Here is a 13,307-nt window from a genome sequence, read left to right on the forward strand (position 1 = left end):
TGCTAGAGCCCCCCCAATCCTGGCTCCTCTGTTGTCCAGCCCTAGCAAGGACTTGACTGCCGTGTTTCACTTTATTTTTTTAAACCTACTTACCTTCAGGCAGAAGATTGGTAAGGGTGGGCACTGGGGGTCAAGTGACTCAACCAGGGTCACACAGCTGGGAAGTGTCTGGGGCCAGATTTGAACTCGGGACCTCCCAGCTCTAGGCCCGACTCTCCATCTGCAAAGCTACCCAGCTGCCCCTCTGGAGTAACTGGGGTTGGTGTTTGTGGTCCACTAGGACGCTTTGATCTTTTTAAGAAGCCACAACTCCAACTTCATCTCTTTGAGGTTTTTTTCTTTCCCCGCCCAAACCAATTGGGATTTAAGTGACTTGCCCAGGGTCACACAGCTAGGAGGTATCAAGTCAAATTTGAACCCAGGTCCCCCCCACCATTTGGTTCTCCCCGCGGTGTGTGTGGGGTGATCTCTGAGACCAGACGAAGCTGTGGCCTAACTAGCAGTGAGGGCGCCCACCTGGTGGGAAGTCGGAGGATGGAGCCAGGAAGGTGCGAGATGGCGCCTGGGAGCCCCCCTCGGCAGCTTGGCAAAGACCAGGCAGGGACACGGAGCCGAGGGATCCTTTTTATTTCTCCCCCCCCATCCCGGCGTCCCCCCCCCAGGGCCCCCCGGTGCATCCCCTCCCCCCCCCGGGGCCAAGACCGGCGCAGCCAGCAGCAGCCTCGGATGCCCAGCCGAGGCCGTCACCAGGAGCTGAAGTCCCCGAAGCCCCGGCTCGGCTTCTTCTTGACGGCGACGGCGGCGCTGGTCGAGGGCTCGTCCTCCAGAGCTCGTTTCCTGGGATGGGACAGGAGAGACATGGAGCTGCCGAGGCCGGGCCGGGCCCGAGGCCCCCCGAGAAGGCCCCCCGGCGGCACTCACGTGGCCTCGGGGGAGATGTATTTGCCCACTCCCTGCCGGTAGGCCCGCGGGCCCGAGCTCTCGGCGGCGGGCTGGGCCGGCCGGGCCTTGGCCTTGGGGGCCTCCTCCTCCAGCCGCGTCCTCTCGCGCTCTTCCGCGACCTGAGCGTCGGCCTCCTCGTACGGGTCCACGAAGACGGTGGCCGATTCGATGCGGATCTCCTCCTGGAAGAGAACGGCCGGCGTGGCCGGTGGCTGGAGCTGAGGCCGAGGCGGGGGGGAGGGGTCTCTGCCCCCCGAACCCCCCAGGCTGCTGAACGAAGAGGGGAGATCGGGGGGCCCCGGATCTGCTTGGGGCGCCTCCTGCTCACGTGGCTCTCCCCGACCTCATCCCCTTCCCATGTGCCACGGCTCCCCTCTGGGTTCAGAAGCCGCCTCGCTGCCCCTCCCTCTGGGGGCCCCCCTGCCCCAAGGGCGGGTGAGTCGAGTCCAGAAGCGTCTGTAACGGGGGGCCAGAGGCCCCGAGACGCTGCTGTGCCTGAGCCAAAAGGGAACCCCCCAGCCCAACCCCCCCCCGACTTCTGACTCCAAAAAAAGGGCCCTTCCTGCTGCCGTTACCTTGGGCCGGTCGGTTTTGGGGTCACTCTCCACGTTCTCCAAGGCCGTGAGGGTGTCAAAGCCGCCAACAACTCTGAGGGAGAGGAGATGAGATGGGGGTACGGGGGGTCCCCACCGGCCAGGCACTGGGGTGTGACGGAGAAGCATCCTGAGGGAACTGATGCCCCCCCCCGAGCTTCTCTTACCTCCCAAAGATGGTGTGTTTCTTGTCCAGATACGCACAAGAGCGAAACGTAATGAAGCTGGCGGGAGAGAAGGAGGGAGGCCATGAGGGGGGCCCAGGGCAGCCGGCGAGGAGGGGGGCCGAGGCCTAGCTGGGCCCTCTGGTGGCTGCGCATGACGGGGCGCCACGCCAGGATCCCACATTCTCCCGGCCGGCTCCCCAGCCTGTGGAGGCCGCCAAGCCTCCGGGGCCCTCGAGCTCGCGCCTGGCTGCCCCCCCCCCAAGAAGCCCATCTTGAGGGGCGGCTCCGGGCCTCTGCCACCGCCCCACCGTGGCTTTCCTCGACTCCCCCAGAAGGAAACACCAAAGGAAGCCCTCAGAGAATCCTCCGGGACCCCCCCGAGGAGGAATGTAAGAGAAAACGAGGCAGCTCCGAGCAGGGAGGAAAAGAGCGAAGGGAACCCCGAAGCCCGGAGCCCCGAGATGGGGCTGGTCTGAAGCTTCCTCATTCCCCGGCGAGGCTGCGCCACCGCGGAGGCGCCCGAGGCAGGGAACGGGGCTCGGCCCGAGCTCTCTGGACCCTCAATCCAGAAGCGCCCCAAGGGGGTGGCCGCCGGCCTCACACAAAGGCCAAACCCAGCAGGCCCCACGCTGCCATCTTTGTTCCTTCACCTGGTCCCATCACGCGAGACCCCACGGTGAGCACTTAGAGCGGCCATGTTGGCGTTCCCCATTTTCTCCGGGGCTTCTGCAGGGGAATGGCGTAGCCCACAGATGTGGAGAGCTGGCAGACATGGGGACCATTCCAGGGACAGGAAAAGAGTCTGTCTAGGAATGAGGTCATCCTGGAAGGGGTGAGCTCCCCGTCTCTGGGGGTGTTCAAGGAGTGGGCTGAGGGAGGCCTCGGTGCAACGCCATTCCTAGTCCTGGGCGTTTAGCTAATGCCGAGTTCAATCGCCACTTTTCTGACAGAGCAGAGGCGGGAGAAGGGGGCAGCTGCCAACTTTGGGGTCCCAAGTCCAGGGGGCCCCACCAGGGCCCTCACAGACAGGCTTTGTGACTTCACAAACAAGGCCAGACTGGGCCGGAGCAGAAGCCGGGCCTGGCGTGCCGGCTGTGGCTCCTGCTCCTGGGCTGGGGTCTCGGAGCCCCACGTTTTACAGCCCCTCCACGGTTTCCAAAAGCTTCGGACACGTCCTCCCCCCGCCCGGCCCTGAGCCACACCAGAGTGTGTCTCTCGGCGCCGTGCCGGCCCCTCGGCTCAGGAAAGGCCCTGAAGGGGGCCCGAAGGAGGCCCTCAAGTAGCCAAAGGCCTGCGAGACGGAACAGGGACGGGACTCGCCCAGGAATGGGGGAGCAGCCACGAAGGGGAAAAACTTGCTCCCGGATGCGGAAGGCCCCCCGCGACGGGCCGCCCCCGCCCTAGAGCTGGGCGGGCAGAGCTTGTGCCCGCTGAGAAGGGGGAGCCCAGCCCCCCCGAGGCTCGGCAGCCCCCCCCCCGGGGCCGGCCTCAGGCCGTGACTCACAATTGGGACTTGTTGCAGTTGGGCCCCGAGTTGGCCATGCTCAGGATCCCCCGTCCGGTGTGCGACAGGTTGGGCCGGAACTCGTCCCGGAAGGGCCTCCCCCAGTAGGACTCGCCCCCTGAAAGACGAGGAAGGGCTGGGCTCTGCGGCCACCCCGGCACGTGGGGACGGACGGTGCGGCAGGCGAGGCCGGGCGGCGAGCGACGACGGCCTGAGAGCCGGTTCCGGCCACGAGCCTCGGAGTGGCAGCAGCTGTGAGGCCGAGCCCGGGCGAAGCGCTTCCCAGACCGGCTCTGCCGGGGCCTCACCACAACCCCACCCGGGGAGGGGCTCTGCTGGCCTCACGTGTGGAGGAGGAAACTGAGGCACGCAGAGGGGCGGTCACTGAGCGGCCGGTGACCGTGGGCCCCCCCGGGAGGCAGGTGCGCTCATCACCCCCATTTTGCAGATGGGAAACAGAGACAAACGGTGGCTAAGTAGTGGCCGGTGTCTGAGCAGGATCTGAACTCAGGTCTTCCCACCACCAGGCTCAGCCGTTGGCAGGGAGGCGGCCCGGGCGACGGGGATCTCTCTCTGCCCCCCACTATGAGCCGATTCCCCGCTTTCCTGGCCTGAGCCCTTGAAGGAATGGCCTGACAGGGGCAGCCAGGTGGCTCGGGGCATGGAGCACCCACCCAGAGACATCCCAGCTGTGTGACCCTGGACAAGTCACTTGGCCCCACCGCCCATGGGCTCCCACCCCAGAACCCGCACTCGGCCTCAATCCTAAGACAGAAGGGAAGGACGAAAACCAGCAACGCCGAGGGCGCGAGATGCCTACCTGTGCCTGTGCCCGTCGGGTCCCCGCCCTGGATCTAGACACAAGGGAGGAGGGAAGAGAACGTCGGCGGATGAGCAGAGGCCGGGAAAGGGGCCTGCAGTCCCGAGGGAAGGAGGGGGGCAGCCCTAAGGATGGGCGATCAGCACACGGAGGCGTCGAGCCCCCCCTCCGGGGCCCTGCTCTGCCCTAACTCCGGCCTGGAGGCCAGCGAGTCCACTTGGCAGATGAAGGAAGTGAGGCGTCCCCGGCCAGCAGGGCCCTCACACCGCCCCCTCCCTCTGGGCGTTGGGGGCAGCCCCAGGGTCCCCCGCCCTCCGGCCGCCGGCTCAGCACTACTGACCACGAAGTTGCGGATGGACCTGTGGAAGATGGTGCCGTTGTAATAATTCTTCTTGCAGAGCTTGATGAAGTTCTCGCAGGTTTTGGGAGTCTGCAGAGAGCCCAGACATGCCAGGGTGAGCGGGGGGAGTCGGAGCGACTCACTCCCAGTCCTCTGGGACTCCGAGGCCAATCCCCACCCCCCGCCATCCCGCAAGGGAGGGACAGGGACAGTCACCCCCAGGGTACAGAAAAGGAAACTGAGGCCCAGCTCAGGGAAATCCAAGGGCTGTCTAGAGACTTGAGTTCTGTGTGACATCGGGTAAGCCCCTCCCTCTGAGCTCCTGGATGCAGGGCTGGATCCAGAGTCAAGAAGCACGAGTTCAAATCCTTCCCCCCCATACTAGCTGTGTGACCTTGGGCATGTCCCTTGACCTCTCCTGCCCCCCCACCCCAAAACAACCCAAGGCCTCAGCTACACTTCTGAACGCATCAAAAATGATGAATTATCAGGATTCTTAGTTCTAAAGCCCGTCACAAGAAAACCCTGAGACGGCTGGGCCTGGGCCTTGAGGCTTTTCTTCTGGGTCTCCCCAACCCTTCCTTTTGTCTCAGTATAATTCTAAGACTGAAGTGCGAGGGCTGGTGAACAGGGCTGAGTGACTTGCCCAGGGTCCCACAGAGCAAAGAAGTGCTTATCCACTGGGCCACCTGGCTGCCCCTTTTGGCTTTTAAAATGTTTGGCAATGGGACGGACTTGTGTTTAATAAACCCAAAGATCCCAGCTTTGGGGACAAGAACTCGCTATTTAACAAAAAACTGCTGGGAGAATGGAAAACCGTATGGCAGAAGCTAGAGATACACCAATATCTCACACCGTATAGCCCAAGATAAGGTCAAAATGGGTAAATGACAAACGTAAAGAGTGATATTCTAAGTAAACTAGGGGAATGTCTCCCTGTCAGATCTGTGGGGAAGGGAAGAACTTACGACCAAGCAAGAGCTAGAGAACATTACAACATGTAAAATAAATCATTTTGATTATATCAAATTTAAAAGCTTTTGTACAAACAAAACCAATGCAACCAAAATTAGAAGGAAAGCAACAGACTGGGAAAAAATCCTGTAACAAATTTCTCTGACAAGGTCTAAATTCTCAAATCTACAAAGAAGTCAGTCAAATTTATAAGAAATGAAATCATTCTCCAAGTGACAAATGGTCAAGGGATATAAATAGGCAGTTTTCAAATGAAGAAATCAACTCTAATAATAATATGAAAATGCTCATCAAAACAACTCTGAGGCACCACTTCACACCTAGCAGAGTGGCCGATATAACAGTAAAGTAATAAATGCTGGAGGGGATGGGGCAAAACTGGGACACGAATGCATTGCTGGTGGAATTGTGGACTGATCCAACCATTCTGGAAGGCAATTTGGAATTATGTCCAAAGGGCTTTAGAAAACTGCCTGCCCTTTGATCCAGCTACTAGGTTTGTATCCCAGAGATTTTTAAAATGGGAAAGGTTCTGTTTGTAGAAAAATATTTATAGCTGTGCTTTTTGTGTTGGCAACAAATTGAAAAGAGAGGGGGTGTCCCTCAGTTGGGGAATGGCTGAACAAGTTGTGTATCTGCTGGTCATGGAATACTATCATGCTGAAAGGAATAATGAACTGGAGGAATCCCATGTGAACTGGGATGACCTTCAAGAACCGATGTGGAGTGAAAGGAGCAGAACCAGGAGAACATTTTACACATATACTGTGAACCATCAAATGTAATGGACTTTGCTACTAATAACAATGCAGTGATCCAGGACAACGCTGAGGGTCTTATGGGAAAAAAACTGTGGGAGTAGAAATGCAGTAGAAAAGTGTTTGATTTATCATTTGTTTACATGAATATATGATTTGGGGCTTTGGTTTTAAAACATTGTTCTATTATAAAAATGAATATGGAAATGGGTTTGAGTGATTTTATACACATACACACGTATAACCCAGGGGAATTGCTTGTCAGCTCCAGGAGTGGGGAGGAAAGAAGGGAAGGAGACAACATGAATCATGTTAACCACAGAAAAAAATAAATATTTTTTTTTAATGTGATTGGCTGTTAACCAGGAAAGGGCCCTCCTAGACCCAGAAAGTTTTCTCTTTCTTTCTGGTGTTTGGGGGCGCACCATTAGGAGATCTGGGCCCATGTTCTGCCCCCTGCTACTGTGCATTGAGGACAATCTGCAGCTGGGCCTGCTCAGCCCTTTGGGATGCCTGTTCAATACAACACCCTTCCTTAGTGGCCAGGCACCTGGCGCTGCTGCCGGCAGAGCGTGGGGATGCTTTGAACCACCTCGAATTCCACTGGGAATCACATGAGCAAAGGGGACCCTCCAAGCCCCAAGCCAGAGTGACTAAACCCCCACTGTGTGGTCTCTGTGCTCCTGCAGGGCTCTAACACCTTTGCCTGCCCTTAGGATGTTACAGTCAATCAGAGAAACACCTGAACATAATAAACGCTGCTCGAGCCCCTGCTGTGTGCCAGGCCCTGTGCTAAAGCCTCAGGGAGGCAGAAGCAGAAAAACCAGTCCCTGGCCTCAAGGAAGTAGGTACAAGAAAAGCACAAGGGCATTAGGCCAGCACTGGTGGCAGGAGGGAGCCCATGCTGAAGAAGGCCAAGAAGCCAAGGAAAAAAACATTCTAGGCAAGCAGGACTGCCAGAGCAAAGGCATGGAGGTGGGCTCAGAGCCACACACTCTTCATGGTCTCCTCTGCTTGAGACACAGTCGAGGAAGACTACTGGGAAGCAGCACGTGCTTCTTCAGGGCACTGGAGAGGGAGTGAGACCAAACAAGATCGAGCAGAAAAAGAGGAGGAACAAGTTAGAGACACACAGGAAGATCCAAGAGAACCAACCCGAAGCAGGATGGCAGAACCAGGGAACAACCATAGACTCCACGGGCCTGGGCTCAGACATGAGATCGCCCCACTGTGGAGAAAGGGGTCCAGGCTGGGTCACAGCTTCATTCTTTGTCCTTGTCCCAAGGGATCTCATGCCAGATGGAAAGCCAGAAGGCACCAATAACAGAATAACAATAACAGAAAAATAGACAAAGGCTGGGGTCAGAGCGATGAAGTCTAAGGGGAAGAGTCTAGATTCCGGGGCTGACTCCAAGCCCCCTTCAGGCCTCAGTTTCCCCATAAGTCCGTTCTGACTATTCATTCTACCTTCCCAGGCCGTACATTCCACATCCTGGGATCTCCAGGCCTGCCCTGGGCCCAGTTAGCCACCAACATGCCTCCTTCCTAGCTTTGGCCTGGTGCCACCCGATTGTTGGCAACTCCCTCGTCTGCCATCTGGTGAAACAGAGCTGAGGGCCTGGACCAGTGCCAGCTGACAGGAAAGGCCACCCTCCAGGCCTGTTCCCATGGCAGCCACAGGCACTGAGGCAGGTACGTGGTTGCCAAGTAAACCCAGCTCCCTCCTTCCCTCCCAGGCTCTACTGCTGCTTCACAGGAAGACCACTGGGGAAGGGCTGGATCTGGGCTGCCTATGAAGAGAGAGGCTCTTGCCCAGCCAGCCCTCAACACCTGGGCCAAGAGCCTTGAGAACTAGCCATGGCATACCCTGTGGGGGGAAGTACGTGGCAATCTGAAAACATTTCCCCACTGGAGTTTCACAACAATCCTGGGAGGGAGGCACTATGGCTATTGTGGTCCCCATTTTACAGACAGGGAAACTGAGGGGAAGAGAGGTAATATAAGAGGCCCAAGGTCCCACCCTTAGTGTCTGAGGCAGGGTTTGGATTCAGGGCTCTCTGACTCCAAGAGCAGTAACTTGCTGCATGCCGTCCAGAGAACTGAGTCCAGCAGTTCCCGGCTCACGGACCTCTTCCAAGTGCTCGTCCAAGGCCACAAAGCTGGGACAGGGCGGAAGAATCAATCCCAGGACGTCAGGGCAGGAAGGTGTCGAGTCCGACTTCATGCGTAACCCCTCCAGCCACTCCCGGGAACCCCACAGCAAGAACACGGGGCTGCAGTCACTAAAGAATCCGGGCAGGCCCACAGACAAGGCCATTCTGTGACCCCTGGTCTCGGGACCCAGCAGAGGAGACACTTCCTCTTTCTGACCAGCTTCTTGGACGGGGTCTTCTAGATGAGGTTCTCTCTAGACGGGCCCAGGCATCCTCTTAGGAATGTGTTCTGGTACTTTGTCAGCAATCAAAATCAAACCAAGTCTTGGGAACGGACTTCTCCTTCTTTCAGACAGAAAGCCTAGATCACACCCCGCCATCTTTAAGATGCTAGAGTGGAGGCTCTAAAGACTCTCCCAGACATCCCATGCTCTAGAGCTCCCCCCATTCTGAACCCCACGTTCTAGAGCTCTCAGCCCCAACATCGCCTGTCCCAAAGTCTATCCAGCTCTTTCTGCACATTTCACATCGTTTTAAAGCCTTGGCTGCTCTTCCAGCGGATATTCTAAGGTCTCTCCAAGCTGTGACATCCTCCATGGTGAGGATCCTCTGAGCTCCAAGCTCTAAGGCCCCTCCAGCTCTGCCGTTCCACTTTCCACCATCTTAACGCAAACGTTCCACGTTCTGTGTTCCGAGGCCTCCCTAAGTCTTGACATCCTCCATGGGAAGACACATCCCCGCATCAGCGTCCTAGTGCGAACATTCCTCCCAGCTTTGAGGCCTTGCGTTCTAGGATCCTTCCTGGATCTACAATACTGCGACTCGTTTCCAGCCCTCCAGTCATGTTAGCTCAGCACTCTGAGGAGAATCAGTCTCTTCTCGGGGAGGGGGGGGGCAGCACCACCATTCATCGTCCCCGCTGCTCTGGAGCGATGGGCGAGGGAGTCTGAGGGCAAGGGGAGGGTCTTGCCACCCTTTTGCAAGGAGAGCCAAGACAGAAATAGCAGAAGCGCCTCCACCATCCATCTGTATGTGGCAGCATTACATCACCAGCAGATGGTGGCCCCATCCCCCTCCTTGCTGGGAGGGCGCTCTGCTGAAGGGCTGAAGGCAGGGGGCACAGATCGCCTCTTCACTTTACCCAGAAGCCTTTGGGCCACATGAACAAGGCCACACTGAGCAGCCCGATGGCCAACATGAAGGCAGAAGCGGTTCTCCTAAAGCTCGCCTGGAGTTTACCATTTAATGAGGGGCCAAGACCCTGCCTGAAAACAGAAGTCTGAAGATGGAAGGCGAGTGCCCTGCGATCGGATGGGGAAGAAAGCTCTCCCCGAGCTACGGGACACATCGAGGCGGGATTCAAGGAGGAAATGGAGAGACGAGAGGCCCAAGTTCTGGCTCCCACATATTGCCATGACCAACTGAGATTCCAGAGGGGCCATGATGAAGCCCGTCAGCACTTCCTGATGGAGGGTACAGGATGAGACGAACATTTGTGGAAGTGGCCAGTGCAGGAGTTTGTGCTGCTTGGCTTCATGTACTGGTTTGAAGAGTTTTTATTTTCAAAGATTGGGGCAGGGAGAGAAAATAGGTTTTTATTTATTGAGGAAAAAAATTAAACAATTGAAGGGCATCTAGGTGGTTCAGTAGATAAGAACCAGGCCTAGAGACAAGAGGTCCTGTAGCCTCAGACACTTCCTAGCTGTGAGACCCTGAACAAGTCACTTAACTCCCATTACATAGCCCTTATTGTTCCTCTGCCTTAGAACCGATACTCAGCCTTGATTCTAAGACAGAAGGTAAGGGCTTAAAAAAAGGAATTAAATGAATCAAATGTGCTTCGTGGCACGGGGACCGAGGCTGGCCAAGGCAGCCGGGCAAAGCTTGCTTCTGGCACACCTACCATGTCACAGTGCAACTCCAGGTTGAGGTCCCCCTTGTTGGTGTGCAGCCGGACGTAGCCCTTCTTCTTCACAAAGCGATACCTGACAACATCATCATCGATGGCGGCTGCCGCGAGGAAAAGGCCAATTAGGAATCGTCAGTGAGACCTCTGGGCACCTCAGAGCAGACCGCCGAGTCCCAGGATGGAGACGCCGCTCTCCCCCAGACCCCGGGGCAGCTCTCGCTGTGCAGGGCCCAAATCTGTCTCCTGCCTGTAACTTCCTCCCTGGGCGGTTTGGTCATGTCCCCCCAGGCTAACGGTCTGGGCTCCCTCCCTCCAGGGCCTCTGCCAAGTCCTTAGAACTAGCACACGAGTGTGACCACATGACCCAGCAGAGCCATGGGGGTCACAACATGCTTCCATTAAGAGAAGTCAGGATCACCCCAGTGTCCGTGACTGCAGAGCGCAGCGGGGCTTTGGGATCATGTCCCCGAGGGGGTATCAGGGGGGGCCCCCAGGGCCATTCATGCCACTTTCAGATAGCCCTGGCTGCATCGGGGGCCCCTGCCAGCAAGATTATCATGACACGGGAAGCGTTCAGAAACCAAGCTGGCCTCCCTTGCCTTGGTTTCCCAGGGGCAGCAATGAGCCAGGGAGACCCAACACAGCCCAGAGAAGTGTGTGTGCACGTGTGTCTACATGCATGTGTGCGCATGGCATACATGTGTCCAGATCTGTGTGCCCGAGTGTGAGCCTGGGGATGCAGGGCCAGGAAGAACATCAGGCAGGCAATGGGTGAAGGACTTCGGAGGTGCCCACTGCCCCTGGGGAGCCAAGAGAGCAAGAAGCAACCCTGGGTGGAGCTTGAGCTGTGGCCAGGCAAAGGTGGGACCGAAGAGCCCCCAAAGGAGCATGAGGAAGGCCACTGTCCTTGCCCCAGAGGCAAAAGAATGGGCGTGTCAGGGTCAGGGGCTCCCATTCTGCTTGAACAATTAGGGCCCCCAAAGAAACAAATCACTGGATCTGAGTCGGGGGACCAAGGGCTCAGCTAACCCCAAGCCCCTTGATGGGCAGCCACCACGCGCCAGGCACCGGGCTGCTCATCTTCTGGCTGGTCTCCAGCACAACGGACCCCTACAGAGAAGGGCAGAGGGGCCTCGGCCACCCTCATTATGACCCTCGGTTGCGCTGGGCCCCCCCCGCTCCAAGGGTGTCTCAGCACGGCTGAGCCCCACCACGTTCACAGGGCACTCACTCACCCGCTTCATGGGTTGTCTCAGGCACCATGGCCGTGGAAGTGAAGGATGCACTGACCTTCCCAGTGGAATAATGAGCCTGGACAGAAGAGAAAACAAGGCAGGGTCAGGAAAGAATCCAAAAGAACAGCTGACAAGCGGCTGTGACGAGCCAGGCACTGGCCTCGGAACAGGTGCTGGTAGACACGGGCACCCTCCAAACTCCTGGCCTGGGGCAGCCACGTGCCCCTGGAGAAGCTGGCCGTCCCCTCTCGCTAAGCCTCTCCGACTGAAAGAAAGAACTCGCTCTTGCTGCTGTCACGGGGTGACTCCTCTTCTGTATTTCTAAGACGGGCCGGGCTGACTCTGCCACTGGAGCTGCTCGTCACAGCCCACTGAGGAAAGGCAGGAATGCTCACCTAAAATGCACGGGGGCACGGGCACCCTGCCCACAGCCACTCCACGTGCGTGCCACAAGGAATGCCAAGCTATGTGGAGGGAGCCAGACGGTTCCAAAGAGAGGATACTCCTTGAGGACAAGGCAGACGGTCTGGGTGAACATTTTAAAAAACTGATGAAACTAAATACAAGCAAAGTAAATGGGAACTAAGAGCAGGACTTCGTTATTTGTGGCAAGCACTGGTGAGACGAGATGGCCTCGAAGGGCCCCCCCAGCTCTAAAACCCAAAGTATTCAATAAAAATGATTCAGACACCTTCAGGAGAGGACCCAGAGAGACAAGGGAGAAATCTTCTGCAATGGAGAGAGGTCAGCGGACACACGACCAGGTCAGAAAAAAGGAAAAACCACCAGTGGGTGAATATCTCCTTCCTACCTAAGGCAGCTCTTGGGGCTCCCACCCACTAAGCTAACAAAGTCCAAGGCCAGAGAATGATCTGCCCGTCTGCCCCAGGGATGCAGCATCGGGGCTCTCAAAAGGAGAACAAAAAGTGAAGGCATACAGAACCTCTCAGCTACATTATGCATCATTCAGTAAACCAGAAACAAAATCGTGCCCATCTCACCATCATAAAAATGACAAGAGAGGAGGACGACAACGAAGGTTTCCTGAAATAACACTGTGTGAAAAAAGCAGGCCCAGAGGGGGAGGCTGGGCCAGGCCAGAGCCACATTCACTCTGCCCCAGCAAAGCCAGTTGGCTAGAACCCCGGGGTGGGAGAAGAACTGAAAGGCCCACATGGACAGAAGGCCTTTGGGAAAGTGCAGGCAGTCGTCAGTGTTCAGTTTAACTGACATTGTGGGTGATAGAAAATATTCAAAATGACCAAAAGTAGCAGAAGGCAGGTAATCAATCACTTGGTTTAGCAAGCCCAGCAGTGAGCAGAACCAGGCCCAGTTGTGCCATGAACCCACCGGGGGACCCCATGCCCACCCAGGCCTCGGCTTCTCCTCTGATCACGAGAGGATGCTCTTCCCGCCAGACAGCCCCGGGCTCTGCCTTACCGCATTCAACTTGTCCACCTTCTTCTTCTCTGGAGCTCTCATGGTGGCGGCCAGGATCTCGTCACCCTTGAAGTCTTTGTAAAGTTCCTGCAGGGTCTCTCGGGTCTCAGCGTTGGTGTTTTTCAGATAGTAATTCGGGTCCTGCCTGGCTTTCTCTTCATCTACAAAAGACCAGAACATCCCTGGGTGACGGGTGCCGGTGGGGCCTCTTGGTTTCCACCTGGGCCAAGGATGGGTGGCACAAAATGAGCCCTCTCAGTCCTACCACTTGGGGACCTCCATTGTACAGGCCTTCTCACCTGGGGGGCTCAGGGGCCACCCAGAACTAACATCACATTCTAGGTTCTCACCCATCTCTCAGGCTCCATCTGGAAGCCTCCAGAGACAGGAAGCTCCGTCGCTGGGCCCCAACAAGGCAACATGGATAATGGAAAGGCTGCTAGATGGAGCGGGGAGGCCAGGGCTCTCACG

At 57.1% G+C, this 13,307-nt stretch overlaps 1 protein-coding gene across 1 annotated transcript in view; it reads right to left on the bottom strand.

Annotated features, from left to right (window-relative positions):
• Window positions 1–655: 655 nt before the first annotated feature.
• Window positions 656–13,307, bottom strand: part of PPIL2 (peptidylprolyl isomerase like 2) — a 29,596-nt gene continuing 16,944 nt past the window's right edge. Inside the window, exons 10-19 of the mRNA XM_044674747.1 lie at window positions 12,837–12,997; window positions 11,397–11,472; window positions 10,156–10,262; window positions 4,367–4,456; window positions 4,027–4,060; window positions 3,207–3,324; window positions 1,703–1,759; window positions 1,518–1,590; window positions 922–1,124; window positions 656–837 (exon numbers count right to left, since the gene is read on the bottom strand). Coding sequence (XP_044530682.1) covers window positions 744–837; window positions 922–1,124; window positions 1,518–1,590; window positions 1,703–1,759; window positions 3,207–3,324; window positions 4,027–4,060; window positions 4,367–4,456; window positions 10,156–10,262; window positions 11,397–11,472; window positions 12,837–12,997 — 1,013 coding nt within the window. The 3' untranslated portion in view covers window positions 656–743. The remainder of the gene's footprint in view (window positions 838–921; window positions 1,125–1,517; window positions 1,591–1,702; window positions 1,760–3,206; window positions 3,325–4,026; window positions 4,061–4,366; window positions 4,457–10,155; window positions 10,263–11,396; window positions 11,473–12,836; window positions 12,998–13,307) is intronic.

The sequence above is a fragment of the Gracilinanus agilis genome, chromosome 1, assembly GCF_016433145.1.
Source record: "Gracilinanus agilis isolate LMUSP501 chromosome 1, AgileGrace, whole genome shotgun sequence".
NCBI classification, from domain to species: domain Eukaryota; kingdom Metazoa; phylum Chordata; class Mammalia; order Didelphimorphia; family Didelphidae; genus Gracilinanus; species Gracilinanus agilis.